At 47.5% G+C, this 15,561-nt stretch overlaps 1 protein-coding gene across 2 annotated transcripts in view; it reads left to right on the top strand.

Annotated features, from left to right (window-relative positions):
- The first annotated feature begins 1,207 nt into the window (after positions 1–1,207).
- The window catches only part of RUFY1 (RUN and FYVE domain containing 1), a 63,477-nt gene continuing 49,123 nt past the window's right edge, over positions 1,208–15,561 (top strand). Inside the window, exons 1-3 of one of the 2 annotated variants that reach the window (XM_054487086.2) lie at positions 1,208–2,171; positions 11,256–11,429; positions 13,777–13,894. In XM_054487086.2, coding sequence (XP_054343061.1) covers positions 1,850–2,171; positions 11,256–11,429; positions 13,777–13,894 — 614 coding nt within the window. In that variant the 5' untranslated portion in view covers positions 1,208–1,849. Of the gene's footprint in view, positions 2,172–2,327; positions 2,684–11,255; positions 11,430–13,776; positions 13,895–15,561 lie in introns of those variants that run through there. The other variant, XM_054487089.2, reaches the window with a different exon arrangement.

Below are 15,561 nucleotides of genomic sequence, written 5' to 3' on the forward strand. Positions count from 1 at the left end.
GCCACGCACCTGTAGTCCTAGCTACCTGGGAGGCTGAGGCAAGAAAATCGCTTGAACCCGGTGGGCAGAGGTTACAGTGAGCCGAGACTGCGCCACTGCACTCCAGCTTGGTGACAGAGCAGGATTTGGCCTCAAAAACAAACAAACAAAAAAGACTAGGCCGGGCATGGTGGCTCACGCCTCTAATCCCAGCACTTTGGGAGGCTGAGGCTGGCAGATCACGAGGTCAGCAGATCGAGACCATCCTGGCTGACACGGTGAAACCCCGTTTCTACTAAAAATACAAAAAAAAGAATTAGCCGGGCGTGGTGGCCGGCGCCCGTAGTCCCAGCTACTCTGGAGGCTGAGGCAGGAGAATGGCGTGAACCCGGGAGGCGGAGCTTGCAGTGAGCCGAGATCACGCCACTGCACTCCGGCCTGAGTGACAGTGCGAGACTCCGTCTGAAAACAAACAAATAAAAAAGACTGGTAGTATGCCCTCAATCATTACACAACTCAAACACCAACTCCACAAATTCCCAAAACACTCCTAGATGAAGTAGTATCCCTTCACTGAGAACTGGCCTTTCAGGGACCAGACATATCATGCAACCTAGCGAAGTGGGCTGGACCAAGACAAGTCCAGGGAGCAGCTGGGCTTCTAAAGGGGCAGCACAGTTCATTCCCAACAGTTTGCTGCCATCAGGGAATATACCATGAGTTACCAAATCTTCCAGTGATTCTAGAGAAAGCTAAAATCCAGATTCTTATGTGAAATCTTTTGATTTCTAAATATCGGCAACAACTTTTAAGATTTGTAAACATTCTGGGAATCAAAACAGCTCTGCTGGTTTGGTGTGGCTCATGTTGCCTCACTTTGCAAAGTGTTAAGTGCTAGTAAAATTTTAGTGTTTTTTTGAGACAGGGTCTCACTTTGTCGCCCAGCCTGGAGTGCAGTGGCCATGATCTCCGCTCACTGTGGGCTCGACCTCCCGGGCTCAAGCGATCCTCCCACTCTCAGCCCCCCAAAGAGCTAGGAGTAGAGCTGCCCCGCCACGACGTCTGGCGATTTTTTTTTTTTTTTTTTTTTGGTATTTTAGTAGAGACGGGGTTTCGTCCTACTAAAGGCCCGCCTGGGCCTTCCGAAGTGCTGGGATTACAGGCGTGAGCCACCGCGCCCCGCCAAAATTTTCCTTTGTATTTAGTCAAATTCCTTTCTTTTCCAAGTGAAGAAACAGACTGAGTGTATAGTGACTTACCCAGGCCACACAGTTGGATACTACAGATAGTAGTCACAATCGCTAACATCTGCCATGTGGTCCTTACTGCAAATCTTATTTAATAATGAGATCGGCTTTTTGTTATCCCACTTAACTAATCAATAGGAGAAGCCAGCTCTGATTTCCAGTCCACTATCGTGCACTCTTAGTCATTAGATTTAAAAAAAAAAAAAAAATCCTGCTTTCCTGCCTCGCCTGTGCGTTTCCTTAGTCGCCCTTTCGGGGCTTGTTCTAATGAGTGCTACAGAAAAATGACGAAGTGGAAAATATAGAACATGAAATGAAAATTTAAAAGAGGAAATGGTGTCACAAAGACAACGACGGCCAGGGAATCCCGTGAAGCGCCGGGCAGGGTGCACAACGGTCCTCGGAGAAAGTTCAAGAGGAACTTCCCCGCGAACAGGTCCTGCCGACGGCCGGGAATACGCACACTTTTTATGTTATGCCTTTGACTTTCCCGAACCTTTCGAAGCAGAGGGAAGGCGAGGCGGTGAAAACGGAGAAAAATCTCGCCTACCGAATGGAAGGGCGGTGCCCGGCCGCGCCCACCCCGCGCCCGCAAGCCCGCTGAGTCACATGACACGGCCAAGATGGCCGACCGGGAAGGCGGTTGCGCTGCTGGGCGGGAGCGGGAGCTGGAGCCGGAGCCGGAGCCGGGGCCGGGGCCGGGGCCGGGGCCCGGGTCAGCGCTTGAGCCGGGAGAAGAGTTTGAGATCGTGGACCGAAGCCAGCTGCCGGGCCCAGGCGACCTGCGGAGCGCAACGAGACCGCGGGCGGCCGAGGGCTGGTCGGCGCCCATCCTGACCCTGGCACGCAGGGCCACCGGGAACCTGTCGGCGAGCTGCGGGAGCGCGCTGCGCGCGGCCGCGGGGCTGGGCGGCGGGGACAGCGGGGACGGCACGGCGCGCGCAGGTAGGCTCGGGCCGGGTCTGTCCCGCGGCGGACCCGCGTGTCCCCGCTGGCCGCCGGCGCGGGCGCGGTGGGGGCCGGGCTGGGAGGGCACCGGCCGTTCCGGGAGGTTACGCGAGCTGTTGGCCGGCGGGCGGCGCCTGGCTGCGCCCGGGTCTTTACTCCGGCGGCCCAGCCGAGACCGCCCCCCGCAGCCCCGCGTGCCTGAGCGCGCTCCCGCACCCGCGCCTCTATGCTCTGCCACTAACTGGGTGAAGGACGTGTGCGCTTCCGGGCTTCGGAGCTCTGTAGTAACTCCACACACGAAACGGAGCCAGCACTGTTCTGCTTTTCAACCGTTCAGTGCGGGAGTGGAGCGCCGGCGGGTGTCGGGAGGGCGTGGGCCCTGCGCGCAGCGGACCAGCGGCGCCTCCGCTCACCTCTGCCTGTAAGATGGGGATTTTAAAGTCACCCGATGATCTCTTAAAGACCTTTTCAGCCCTTGTAATGAATAGAGTGCCAGCATATCAGTGATGGTAAGATTTAAGTAACATAGCTCTCTAACGCCAGACATCCAGAGCTGTGCTATCCAGTACAGCAGCACGCATATGTTTTTGTGTGTGTGTTTTTGTTTTTATTTATTTATTTATTTTTGAGACCGAGTCTTGCTCTGTCGCCCAGGCTGGAGTGCAGTGGTGCGATCTCGGCTCACTGCAACCTCTGTCTCCCGGGTTCAAGCGATCCTCCCGCCTCAGCCTCCCGAGTAGCTGGGATTACAGGTGCCCACCACCATGCTCGGCTAAGTTCCCCGCCCCCCCTCCCCATATTCTTAGTAGAAACGGGGTTTCACCATCTTGGCCAGGCTGGTCTTGAACTCCTGACCTTGTGATACACCTGCCTCGGCCTCGTAAAGTACTGGGACTACAGGCTTGAGCCACCGCGCCTGGCCGGATTCCTCAATTTCTAACTGAATCAAATTGAAATTGAGTACTTTTAAATTGAATTAAAAATTGAGTTCCTCGGCCGGGAGCGGTGGCTCACGCCTGTAATCCCAGCACTTTGGGAGGCCGAGGCGGGTGGATCACGAGGTCAAGAGATCGAGACCATCCTGGCCAACACGGTGAAACCCCATCTCTACTAAAAATACAAAAAATTAGCTGGGTGTGGTGGCATGCACCTGTAGTCCCAACTACTCAGGAGGCTGAGGCAGGAGAATCGCTTGAACCTGGGAGGCAGAGGTTGCAGTGAGCCGAGATCGCACCACTGCACTCCAGCCTAGGTGAAAGAGCGAGACTCTGTCTCAAAAAAAAAAAAAAAAGAGTTCCTCGATTACAGCGGCCACGTTTTAAATGCTCAGTAGCCTGTGTGTGGCCAGTGGCTTCTGTATAAGATAGCACATAATAGAACATTGCCAACTTCATAGAAAATGCTGGGACACAGCTGAGGAAAGGTTGTGGTGCCTTCCAAGGAGCATCATAGCACACGCTTGAGGCTTCCTGATTCCTCCCCATCCACTAGTACCTTTGCTGTAGATGCACTGACCCCAGGTAGTGAATTGTGAGACTTTCAGTAGTCAAGAATAATTAATGAGTAAGGTTGAAAGGCTGACTCGTTTTGAGATCCTGGCAGTGGAAAATAGCATTAGAGGATGATGAGAGCCTGTGCATCCCGGGAATCTACTTCCCTCTAGCTTGACACCTTTTCCCGAGACTTTTCCACACATCAGTGGATGCTGAATTGCATACTGATTGACAGTCAGTACTGAAAGTCAAGACATGGCATCTCCTGGAGGCCTCTTAGATATTTCGTGGCAGAAGTAAGCAAATAATAAAAGTTCTTCCCTGATAGAATTTCTTTCCTTTAATGCAGAATCAAGGAAAAAATTAAAAAGATAAAATGAAATGTGTCAGTACCTGGCACAGAATAATAAGTGGTTGCTGAACAAATGCATATTTGAAAAATACCTGTGTTCCATCTATGGAAGTGATAGAAACAATAGCCAACACTTACATTGTCCTTCAAAGGTGCCAGGCATTAGTCTTAAACCTGTACAAGTATTCATTCATTCCTCACAACAACCCTGCGTGATAGCAGGACTAGCTTCATGGGTGGACGGTCAATGCAGGCTTTGATCACTCTGGTGGAAAGGGCCAGGCACTCAGAAGTATCCCATGCTTGAAATTCTTAATTTTATCTTTGAATTTGTGTTTTTTAAGTGAAGTCCAATGGGACAGGTTCTCAGCTGCCCTGGCCCACTTGAGCTGCCCTGGGGCTTCTCCCTACCCTCCCTGATCCCACTCTTGCCCAGGCAGCGTTGGGATTGCACCCTCCGAATCTCAGGGCAAGGTGGCTGGTACCACAGCACATTAGGCAGGCAAGTGGGCAGGGGCCTCTCACCCGTCCCATCCCTGCAGGGAAGTTGCAATCCATTAGGGCTGTAGTAAGGGGGAGTCTGACTTCTGTGCTCTGCTCCAGGCTGGGAATTTTGCACTGGGCCTTGTAAATTACGTAGATGGCACAGGGTGATGAGTACCATTATTATCCCTGTTTTATAAAGAGAGTATTAAAGAGAAGTAACTTCACCAACTGCAAAATGTCAATATATATATCCCATATGGATTTAAAAAACTAGGCTGGGCATGGTGGCTCATGCCCGTAACCCCAGCATTTTGGGAGGCCGAGGCAGGCGGATCACCTGAGGTCAGGAGTTCGAGACCAACCTGGCCAACATGGTGAAACCCCATCTCTACTAAAAAAAAAAAAATACAAAAATTAGCCGGGCTTGGTGGTACGCACCTGTAATCCCAGCTACTCAGGAGGCTGACGCAGGAGAATTGCTTGAACCTAAGAGGTGGAGTTTGCAGTGAGCCGAGACCATTCCACTGCACTCCAGCCTGGGCAACAGAACGAGACTATCTCAAAAAATAATAATAATTAACTCAATTTAAGGAAAGTATTAATAACTGCCACTCATTCTAGCAAAATGGTGATCATGGCTTACAAAGAGATGAAATTTGGGGAACTGTTGGGTAGAGGACCATGTGGCTGGTCCCGAAGGTCACCGGGATTTGAAGCATCAGGTAGGACAGGAGCAGAGGTGGGGAAAGGAAATGGGCCAAGGGCGGCTCGCTCTGCAGTGACACAAGAAAAACAGGATGGGAGAAAGACAATGACACCTCTTCAGCCAGGGCCAGGCCCAAGGCTGACTCATGGTCTCTTTCCCCACTGATCTGCCTACACAAGCAATGAGGACAGGCAGGACTTTCAGAAGGAGCAGTTTAGGAGCAGAGATTGAATGTGAGCAGCACTCTTGCTGGATAATATGTTTTCAATGGTAGAAGCTAAAGGAAATGCTGCGGAATGTTTTGAATACTTGTTTTAAAATGTTGTCCCGGTTGGGTGCAGTGGCTCACGCCTGTAATCCCAGCACTTTGGGAGGCCGAGGTGGGTGGATCACCTGAGGTCGGGAGTTTGAGACCAACCTGACCAACATGGAGAAACCCCGTCTCTACTAAAAATACAAAATTAGCCAGGCATGGTGGCGCATGCATGTAATCTCAGCTATTCGGGAGGCTGAGGCAGGAGAATCTCTTGAACCTCGGGTGGAGGTTGCAGTGAGCCAAGATCGCCGCATTGCACTTTAGCCTGGGCAACAAGAGCAAAACTTCCTCTCAAAAAAAAAAAAAGTTTTCCCATCTGGGGTCTGGTATGTGATTGCATTGTCCATAGGTGTCCTGTTTGGTTTTGGGGGATTTTTTTTAAGGTAATAAGCGAACATGATTTTTTAAAAATCAAACCATACAAAAGAACATTTGGACAGGCGTAATGCTCATGCCTGTAATCCCAGCACTTTGGGAGGCCGAGGCGGGCGGATCATTTGAGGTCAGGAGTTCGAGACCAGCCTGGCCAACATGGTGAAACCCCGTCTCTACTAAAAATACAAAAATTAGATGGGCGTGGTGGCACACACCTGTAATCCCAGCTACTCGGGAGGCTGAGGCAGGAAAATTGCTTGAAACCAGGAGGCAGAAGTTGCAGTGAGCCAAGATCGCGCCACTGCACTCCAGCCTGGGCAACGAGCAAAATTCTGTCTCAAAAAAAAAAAAAAAAAAGGACAAATATTAAATCCTCCTTCCCAGAAATTTTCCCCAGTACTATTGTATCTTTGAGCGTTTCAGCACATAGCACATGTGCTTTCCTCTCTCAACACTGGCTGTTTTCACGCAAGCAATAGGATGTACCCACAAGGAATATATCTTGCTTTTTAGAGTAATGCTTCCTAAAGGATGAGTAACAAACATGCGTGTTTTAAGAATTAACATGCTGGTGGGGTGCAGGTGGCTCATGCCTGTAATCCCAGTACTTTGAAAGGCCAATGAGAGAGGATTGCTTGAGCCCAGGAGTCTGAGACTGGCCTGCCAATTTATTTGGCAATTCAGTAGGTGTAGAACTTCGCGATATTCTGTATGTCATGTTGAACTATTATTAATGAAGCTTAGAGATGTGAATAGTTTGGCCAAGGTCACAAAGCCAGTAAAATTGAGAGATGGAACCGCTAAAAGATCGTTCCAGGTTTAATTTTCCATGCCTCTAACTTGAGTGCTAATGGGTACAGGTAACCCCATAGTAGGGGATGCATGAGATGGCAAAACACTGCCAGCAGCACTTCAGAGACAGCACCACCCAGCGCTGATTGCCTGGAACACTGGTCTTAACATTTTTTACTCATGTAACCCCCTAAGAAAACTCCCAACATTTTTTTTTTTTTTGAGCCGGCGTTTCACTCTTGTCACCCAGGCTGGAGTGCAATGGCGTGATCTCGCTTCACGGCAACCTCCACCTTCCAGGTTCAAGCGATTCTCCTGCCTCAGCCTCCCAAGCAGCTAGGATTACAAGCATGCACCACCACGCCCAGGTAATTTTTTGTATTTTTAGTAGAGACAGGGTTTCACCATGTTGGCCAGGCTGGTCTCAAACTCCTGACCTCAAGTGACCTGCCCACCTCAAGTGATCTGCCCACCTCGGCCTCCCAAAGTGCTGGGATTACAGGCATGAGACACTGCTCCCAGCAGAAAACTTAACTTTTAAAGTTAACATATAAGATTCTTCATCATATTTTAAAGTTGCTCAGAATTCATTTTCTGGCATAGTATAAATATTGACTTTTTAAAATAAAACTGTTATTGTTTTTTGAAATGTATCAAGTGGTATGTAAATACCTTAATGAATTGATAATTACCACCATCCATCTTTAAAATAGCAAGTTATTTAATATTTGAAAATTTTACATTTTCCCTTTTATTCATTGAACTTGAATTTCCATTCCACTTCTGCCATAGAATTAATGTAATAGATTTGTATGTTTTTAAAAGTGTTATTGGTCATAAGTCTCAGCAAAAAGTATGTAAATAAGTTAAATAAATTTTTATTGTGACTAAAGCTCTAAATGTATAAAAATTTTTCTTCTGGAGTGAATTATCATTAAGTTTATTAGTAATGCTACATTGGTAACAGGAACATAAATATAATTTTTATAAAGAATTATACATAAATTTTTCTTGAATTGCATTTTTTTTTTTTTTTTTTTTGAGAAGGGTCTCACTCTCCTGTTGCCCAGCCTGGAATGCAGTGGTGCACTCTCGGCTCACTGCAACCTCCGCCTCCCGAGTTCAAGCAATCCTCCCACCTCAGCCTCCCCAGTAGCTGGGACTACAGGTGCGCACCAGCACGCCCAGCTAAGTTTTGTATTTTTAGTAGAGACGGGTTTTACCTTGTTGGCCAGGCTGATCTCGAACTCCTGACCTCAGGTGATCTGCCTGCCTCAGCCTCCCAAAGTGCTGGGATTACAGGCATGAGCCACCACGCCCAGCCAATGAATTGCATCTCTAAATGAGATGAATGGTGTTGGTTTTTGTCATTAGCATATATCTGTAGATGAATATATATGATTTACTGCTATAGTGTGATAGAATTCAGCATCAGTTTTAGTCCTGTTTTTTGTTTGTTTGTTTTAGTAATGTTGGTCATCTTTGAACTCTTTCCAAGTTATATGTCCCAAATCACACTGATCTAAAGCCAAAAATTATTTTTTGTTCCCTTATTTTCATTCAAAGCAAATAATTGAAAATTACCTGACCTGCAACCTAATCATATTAAGGAAATTTCTCAACTTTTGGGAGTTACCAAAAAAAAAAAAGTTGTACCAAGACTTACCAAGTGTGAGCCAGGCACGGTGTCTCATGCCTGTAATCCCAGCATTTTAAGAGGCTGAGGCGGGTGCATTGCCTGAGGTCAGGAGTTCGAGACTAGCCTGGCCAACATAGTAAAACCCCATCTCTACTAAAAATACAAAAAATTACCTCGGCATGGTGGCGGGCGCCTGTAATCCCAGCTACTGGGGAGGCTGAGGCAGGAGAATCTCTTGAACCCAGGAGGCGGAGGTTGCAGTGAGCCAAGATCGTGCCATTGCACTCCAGCCTGGGCAACAAGAGCAAAACTCCATCTCAAAAGAAAAAAAGACTTATCAAGAGATAATTTCACTTCTTATTCTTTCACTTAGGCACTTCGTTTAACCCAGAATACTCAGAATGGTTGGAGACATCTGAATATTGCTTATTTCATTCACCTTTGCCAATACAGTACTTTTTGACAAAAATAATTTTAGTTTATCATGTATTTCAAATCCATTTTCATCAAATACTTAGCTGCAGTTTGGGCTCATTTAATTTGTGGAAAATGGCCATCAAGCTAATGGCACATCTTAGGGTTGTGAATAGTGACTGGTTGAACATAATTACATAGATTTGTAGGGAGAAAAATTTAACTTTCTAAATTTAGGATACCCAAGCAGAGGGTTAGAGACCATCCCTCTGCCCCAAGACCAAGCTTAACTGAATACCATAAAGCAGTAAAAGACTGGTCTTCACATTTTCGATTACTTAATCATCAAGGGCGACACCACCTCCATTTGGTGTATGGAACCTAGGGCACCCCAGGTCACCGTATCAAGAGGAAGACAGGTTATGGAGTGAGTTGCCCTTCTTTAGAGGGAGGAGAAAGAGTGCCTGTGAAACTTGAAAATCTGGAAATTGAGTTTCTTAAAAACATCCGGGCATACCTAGCTTTGGCAAGACTGCTGTATATGTATTCCAATTTCAAGACCACTAGATGATAGAACTGGGCTTGGTGTCTTCTTTAAGGATAAATCTTTACAAATTGCTTTTATGGTTATTGCTCTCTCCAGAGTTTCTCCCTGCTCTTGATGAAGTTTTACAACTTTTATTTCCTTTGCCAATCATCCATTAACGTTTCAAAATTTATAAATATAATACATAGGCTTCTCTCGAAATATAAAAATAATTATACTGGCCGGACACGGTCGCTCACGCCTGTAATCCTAGCACTTTGGGACGCCAAGGCGGGCGGATCACCTGAGGTTGGAAGTTCGAGACCAGCCTGACCAACATGGAGAAACCCCGTCTCTACTAAAAATACAAAATTAGCCGGGCGTGGTGGCACATGCCTGTAATCCCAGCTACTCAGGAAGCTGAAGCAAGAGAATCGCTTGAGCTCAGGAGGCGAAGGTTGCAGTGAGCCGAGATGGCGCCATTGCACTCCAGCTTGGGCAATAAGAGTGAAACAACATCTCAAAAAAAAAAAAAAAAAAAAATTCTACCACCCCCAACGAAATGTTTTACTTAAGCCACTTTTAACCCTCTCCACAACCAAGGTGAAATGCTTAGGCTGTTTCTTCTTGCCCAGCAGCTCTCCCCCTACCTTCTTGGGTTTTGCTGAGATAATTTTGAATTTTTAGTCCCAGGATGTCTCAGTATTTATTTAAGACCTTTACTACAAGTTCACGGCCATAATATTATCGTTCTTTCAGATTTAGCTGTAATTAACTATATAAAAATATAGTACGTATAAATGTGCTCTTTAATTGTCCATATTAATCAATGCTGGTGAAATAAAACAGGTAAAGGATTAATATCCAAAATATACAGGTCAGTAAGACAAAGGCAAGCAATTCAACACGAAAGTCAATTGAGCAAGCAATTCACAGAAGAAATACTAGGAGACAATAAACAGAAGTTATTTAACCTCAGTAGTAATTGGACAGCTGCAAACCAAAAACAATACGATCCCCCGCCCCCATTCCAATTGGCAAATATTTCCAAGACAATGTAAGCGCGCGCGCGCCCGGGAGAGGGCCGCGCTTCGCACCTGGGACTTTCCTGCCAGGACTCTTACTTTGGGACCTAAACTTTTAGTTTCTAGGATACCAGCTTACTGGGTTTGAGAGAACATTTGGCCAGCACGTATAGATATCCGATGATAATTGCAGACAGTCTTTATTACACCCTCAAAGCAATGCGACAAGATAATGGGAGTTGAAATGGAACTCTCTGAATTCATTTGACTCCAACGGTTTTCCTTACCAAAAAACAAAGTGTGCGTAAAACCTAAAATTGTCCACTAGTAACGGACGAAAGATCGGCAACAAGAATTTGAGCCTGGAACTGAGGGGAAGATGCTTCCCTGCAGGCACCCGGCTGGCACTATCCGGCAAGAGAGAAGGCTGGAAAAGCCTTCCGGGCGGGGTGTGCATCCTCCCTCGTCAGGGACAGAGGATGCAAAATGGCGCCCACTAGCTCCGTAGGAGTGGCCTTGAGCTGGACTCGCCCAATAGGAATGTTTGGGGGCGGGACGCTTTCCCAGCACGCCCTCTAAGAGCTTGGGGCAGGGCTTCCTGTAGGTAGCGCCCTTCCATTGGTCAAAAATGGAACCGGGGTTGCGGGAGAAGCCAAACGCGGCGAGTCTTGCTAAAGCCGTCGCCGTAGCAACGCGCGGAGCCGTCTGGGAGAGGCCTCTGGAGCAGGAGGCCCAGTGGCTCTTCTGACTCAAGGCCCCGCCGTCCGGGTAGGGGGCTGTGGCCTCTAGGGATCAGGGACTACTTACCTGCGAATCCCGGTTGTCCGCCCGCCAGCACGTCCGTTCCCTAAGCAGACCGCCTAGCCTCCTGCCTGACCCGTCTTCTCACCGTTGCCCGGAGTCTGACCTCCCCACACTCAGTCCACTAACGAAGCTATCCCTGCTCCTGCCTCACAGCTTCTAAGTGCCAGATGATGGAGGAGCGTGCCAACCTGATGCACATGATGAAACTCAGCATCAAGGTGTTGCTCCAGTCGGCTCTGAGCCTGGGCCGCAGCCTGGATGCGGACCATGCCCCCTTGCAGCAGTTCTTTGTAGTGATGGAGCACTGCCTCAAACATGGGCTGAAAGGTGAGCCTGAGGGGGCGTTTGGGAGCGTGAAAGTTCGGGCTGGGTGTTTGCTGAGCATTTTTTCATCAGTGCCAGACATCCTTCTAGGTGCTGAAATGCCAGCAGTGTACAGAACAGGCAAGGTTCCTATATTCAGAAGCGACGTTCTAGAGCAGCGCTGGCCAACAGAAATAGCATGCAAGCTATATAGGCAATTTTAAAGTTTCTAGTAGCCAGCTTTCTTTAAAAGCGTTAGATGAGGCTGGGCGCCGTGGCTCACGCCTGTAATCCCAGCACTTTGGGAGGCCGAGGCGGGCGGATCACGAGGTCAGGAGATCGAGACCATCCTGGCTAACACGGTGAAACCTGGTCTCTACTAAAAAAAAAATATATATATATATATATATACAAAAAATTAGCTGGGCGTGGTGGCAGGCACCTGTAGTCCCAGCTACTCGGGAGACTGAGGCAGGAGAATGGTGTGATCCCGGGAGGCGGAGGTTGCAGTGAGCTGAGATCGCGCCACTGCACTCCAGCTTGGGCAACAGAGCAAGACTCCGTCTCAAAAAAGAAAAAAAGAAGAAAGAAAAAAGAAAAAAAAAAGTGTTAGATGAGATGGCTTTCTGTGGGGATAAAACTTAAAAATTAAGAAAAAAAAAGTTAACCTAATTTGCTAAAATGTTTTAAAATTAGTCTTAATAATATATTTTATGGAACCCGTATATCCAAAATATCATTCAACACATATTCAGTATTTAAAAGCCTTATTAGGCCAGGCCTGGTGGCTCACGCCTTGTAATCCCAGCACCTTGGGAGGCCGAGGCGGGAGGATCGCTTGAGCTCAGAAGCTGGAGACCACCCTGGCCAGCATGGTGAAACCCTGCCTCTACTAACAACACAAAAATTAGCCGGGCATGGTGGCGCATGCCTGTAATCCCAGCTACTCGAGTGGCTGAGGCAGGAGAATCTCTTGAACCCAGGAGGCGGAGGTTGCAGTGAGCTGAGATTGCACCATTGCTCTCCAACCAAGGCGACAGGGCGAGATTCCGTCTCAAAAATAAATTAATTAATAAATTAAACAGATGCAAAGGTCCTGAGTGGGACCAACCTTCCTCAGCTTGAGAAAGACTCCAGGTAACAGGTGTGCCAAGTGTGCTGAGGGAGAGGGGGGAGGACGTGAGGTCAGGGGAGTGGGGACAGGCTGGACCGTATATGGCCTTAAAGGTCACAATGAGGAGTTGCATTTTATTCTTAGTGTCTTTGGAAGATCCTAAACAAGGGAGAAATGTGTCCTAACTTCAGTTCTTAAAAGAACTTCTAGCTATGTAGAGAACAGATTGTAATGGTGGGGAAGTGACAGTATTAGGAGCAGGAAGACCAATTACAGCAGTACAGATGATGAGGATTTGAAAAAACAAGCAAAAAAAATCAATCCTTGATTTTGCCATCAAGGAAAAAAAGGAGGAAGAATTTCATAGATGAGCCTATAAGGCAATTTTTTTTTCTTTTTTTTTTTTTTTTTTTTTGAGAGTCTCGCTCTGTCCCCCAGGCTGGAGTGCAGTGGCGCAATCTCCGCTCACTGCAAGCTGCTCCTCCCAGGTTCACGCCATTCTCCTGCCTCAGCCTCCCGAGTAGCTGGGACTACAGGCGCCCACCACCACGCCCAGCTAATTTTTTTTTTTATTTTTAGTAGAGATGGAGTTTCACCGTGTTAGCCAGGATGGTCTCGATCTCCTGACCTCGTGATCCACCCATCTCGGCCTCCCAAAGTGCTGGGATTACAGGCGTGAGCCACTGCACCCGGCCAAGGCGCCTGTTTTATTCCATGGGCAATACATACGTCCAGAAAGAGCACAGTAAGCATATCAGAGAAACTCTGTTGCCAGAGAAAGAGAGACTAATTTATTACATGGCCCTTTCCCAGTCCCCAAGAGTAAATCAAGAAGGATTAAGCAGGCCGGGCGCTGTGACTCACGCCTGTAATCCCAGCACTTTGGGAGGCCGAGGCAGGCAGATCACGAGGTCAGGAGTTCAAGACCAGCCTGGCCAAGATGGTAAGATCCTGTCTCTACTAAAAATACAAAATTAGCCCAGCGTTGTGGGCACCTGTAATCCCAGCTACTCAGGAGGCTGAGGCAGAGAATTGCTTGAACCCGGGAGGCAGAGGTTGTAGTGAGCTGAGATTGCGCACTGCACTCTAGCCTGGGCGATAGAGTGAGACTCCATCTCAAAAAAGATAAAAAAAAAAGGATTAAGCAGTGAAGTTTAGCAGCTTTCACTGCCACTTGGCTTTTGGGAAGAGGCTGTGGGTCCCTGAAGAAATTTTGCAACCTGTTCTTATGAATAACACTTTTGTTTTTCCTTTTAGTTAAGAAGAGTTTTATTGGCCAAAATAAATCATTCTTTGGTCCTTTGGAGCTGGTGGAGAAACTTTGTCCAGAAGCATCAGATATAGCGACTAGTGTCAGAAATCTTCCAGAATTAAAGTGAGTGAGAAGTAGTTATGCCAATTTGATGATTTTAAAAACTCCCTCATATTTACTCATTTCTCCATTCCTTGCTAATGAAGCCCTTTCTGATTGGAAAGAGCTCTGCTGCTCATTATCCACATGATCTCTAGCAAGATTTGACTCTCTATGAGCCTCAGTTTCCTTTTCTTTAAAATGGGGACAGTGATTCCTGCTTGCCACACAGGCCAAATAGGTTGAAAAGGTATTGTCAACCAAAGGGCACTCACAGAAAGAAAAGGAACTACTGGTACACTCCTGGAATCACTGCTTCAGATGCGGGTGGGCAGTTTTCTGAATAATACATTTTGGGCCAGATTGTAGATTCCAGGCCAAAGGACATTTGTAATTCGTTAGGGTGGTACTAACGAATTATTTGCCATGTCTGGATTTGTCCTTGGGATCGCTATGCTTAGGCTCAAAATCAAAAACAGGCCAGAACACAAATAAGTCATCTTCATGGAATTTGGCATCTAGAAAGGGTCTCAGGGATCCTTGAGCCAATGCAAAAGAACCCTCTGCAGAGTTTCCCAGACGGGACTAGACTGTTCAGCGTTTATTTGACCCTTCTCCTAGGGAGCCTGCCTATTCCATTTTCAGATAATAATAACAGCCACTGCCCTCAGGGCCTGCTCTATGACAGGCATTGTGCTGAGAACATTCCTTCTCATTTATCTCATTTAATTCTCAACAGCTATCCGATAGCTGTTAGTGTCCTCATCTACAAGTGTGGGAACTGAGACTTAGAGTGGTTAAGTAACTTGCCCAAGGTGCCTTGGCAGGTGAGTGATGGAGCAGGAAGAGGACACAGGTCTGTTATGCCCTGAAGCCCTCTAAATCCCATGAAACTCCATTGCTGCCAAGCCCTGTGCATTCTTCTCAAGATTGGATTTAAGCCCTCTATGCAAATTCTGCCTGCCTGGCCTACATCGCATATATTTAAAGCCTTTTGCACCTGCCAACCTTTCAAATGTTTATTTCATGACCTTTTTTTTTTAAGGAGTCTCACTCTCGCCCAGACTGGAGTGCAGTGGCGCAATCTCAGCTCACTGCAACCTCCGCTTCCTAGGTTCAAGCGATTCTCATGCCTCAGCCTCCCGAGTAGCTGGGATTACAGGCACGTGCCACCACACCCAGCTAATTTTTGTATTTTTTGTAGAGACAGGGTTTCGCCATGTTGGCCAGGCTAGTCTCAAACTCCCGACCACAGGTAATTCACCTGCCTCGGTCTCCCAAAGTGCTGGGATTACAGGCGTGAGCCACCGCGCCCGGCCTTAATGACCTTTTTCATGAACCTCTCAAGTCTACTGCCCTGCTTCTTCAGTTGTTCTTTATGTGGTACAATTTCTCATACCCTTCCTGTCCAGCTCACTCACTCCCTCAAGAGTAAAGCACCTACACAGTGTCCTGATGTTTTCTTTTTTTTTTTTTTTTTTTTTGAGATAGAGTTTCACTCTTGTTGCCCAGGCTGGAGTGCAGTGGCGCGATCTCGGCTCACTGCTACCTCCACCCCCTGGGTTTCAGCAATTCTCCTGCCTCTGCCTCCCAAGTAGCTGGGATTACAGGTGCCTGCCACCAGGCCCAGGTAATTTTTGTATCTTTAGTAGAGGCGGGGTTTCACCATGTTGGCCAGGCTGGTCTCCAAC

Source organism: Pongo pygmaeus, chromosome 4 (genome assembly GCF_028885625.2).
Source record: "Pongo pygmaeus isolate AG05252 chromosome 4, NHGRI_mPonPyg2-v2.0_pri, whole genome shotgun sequence".
In the NCBI taxonomy this organism is placed as follows: Eukaryota; Metazoa; Chordata; class Mammalia; order Primates; family Hominidae; genus Pongo; species Pongo pygmaeus.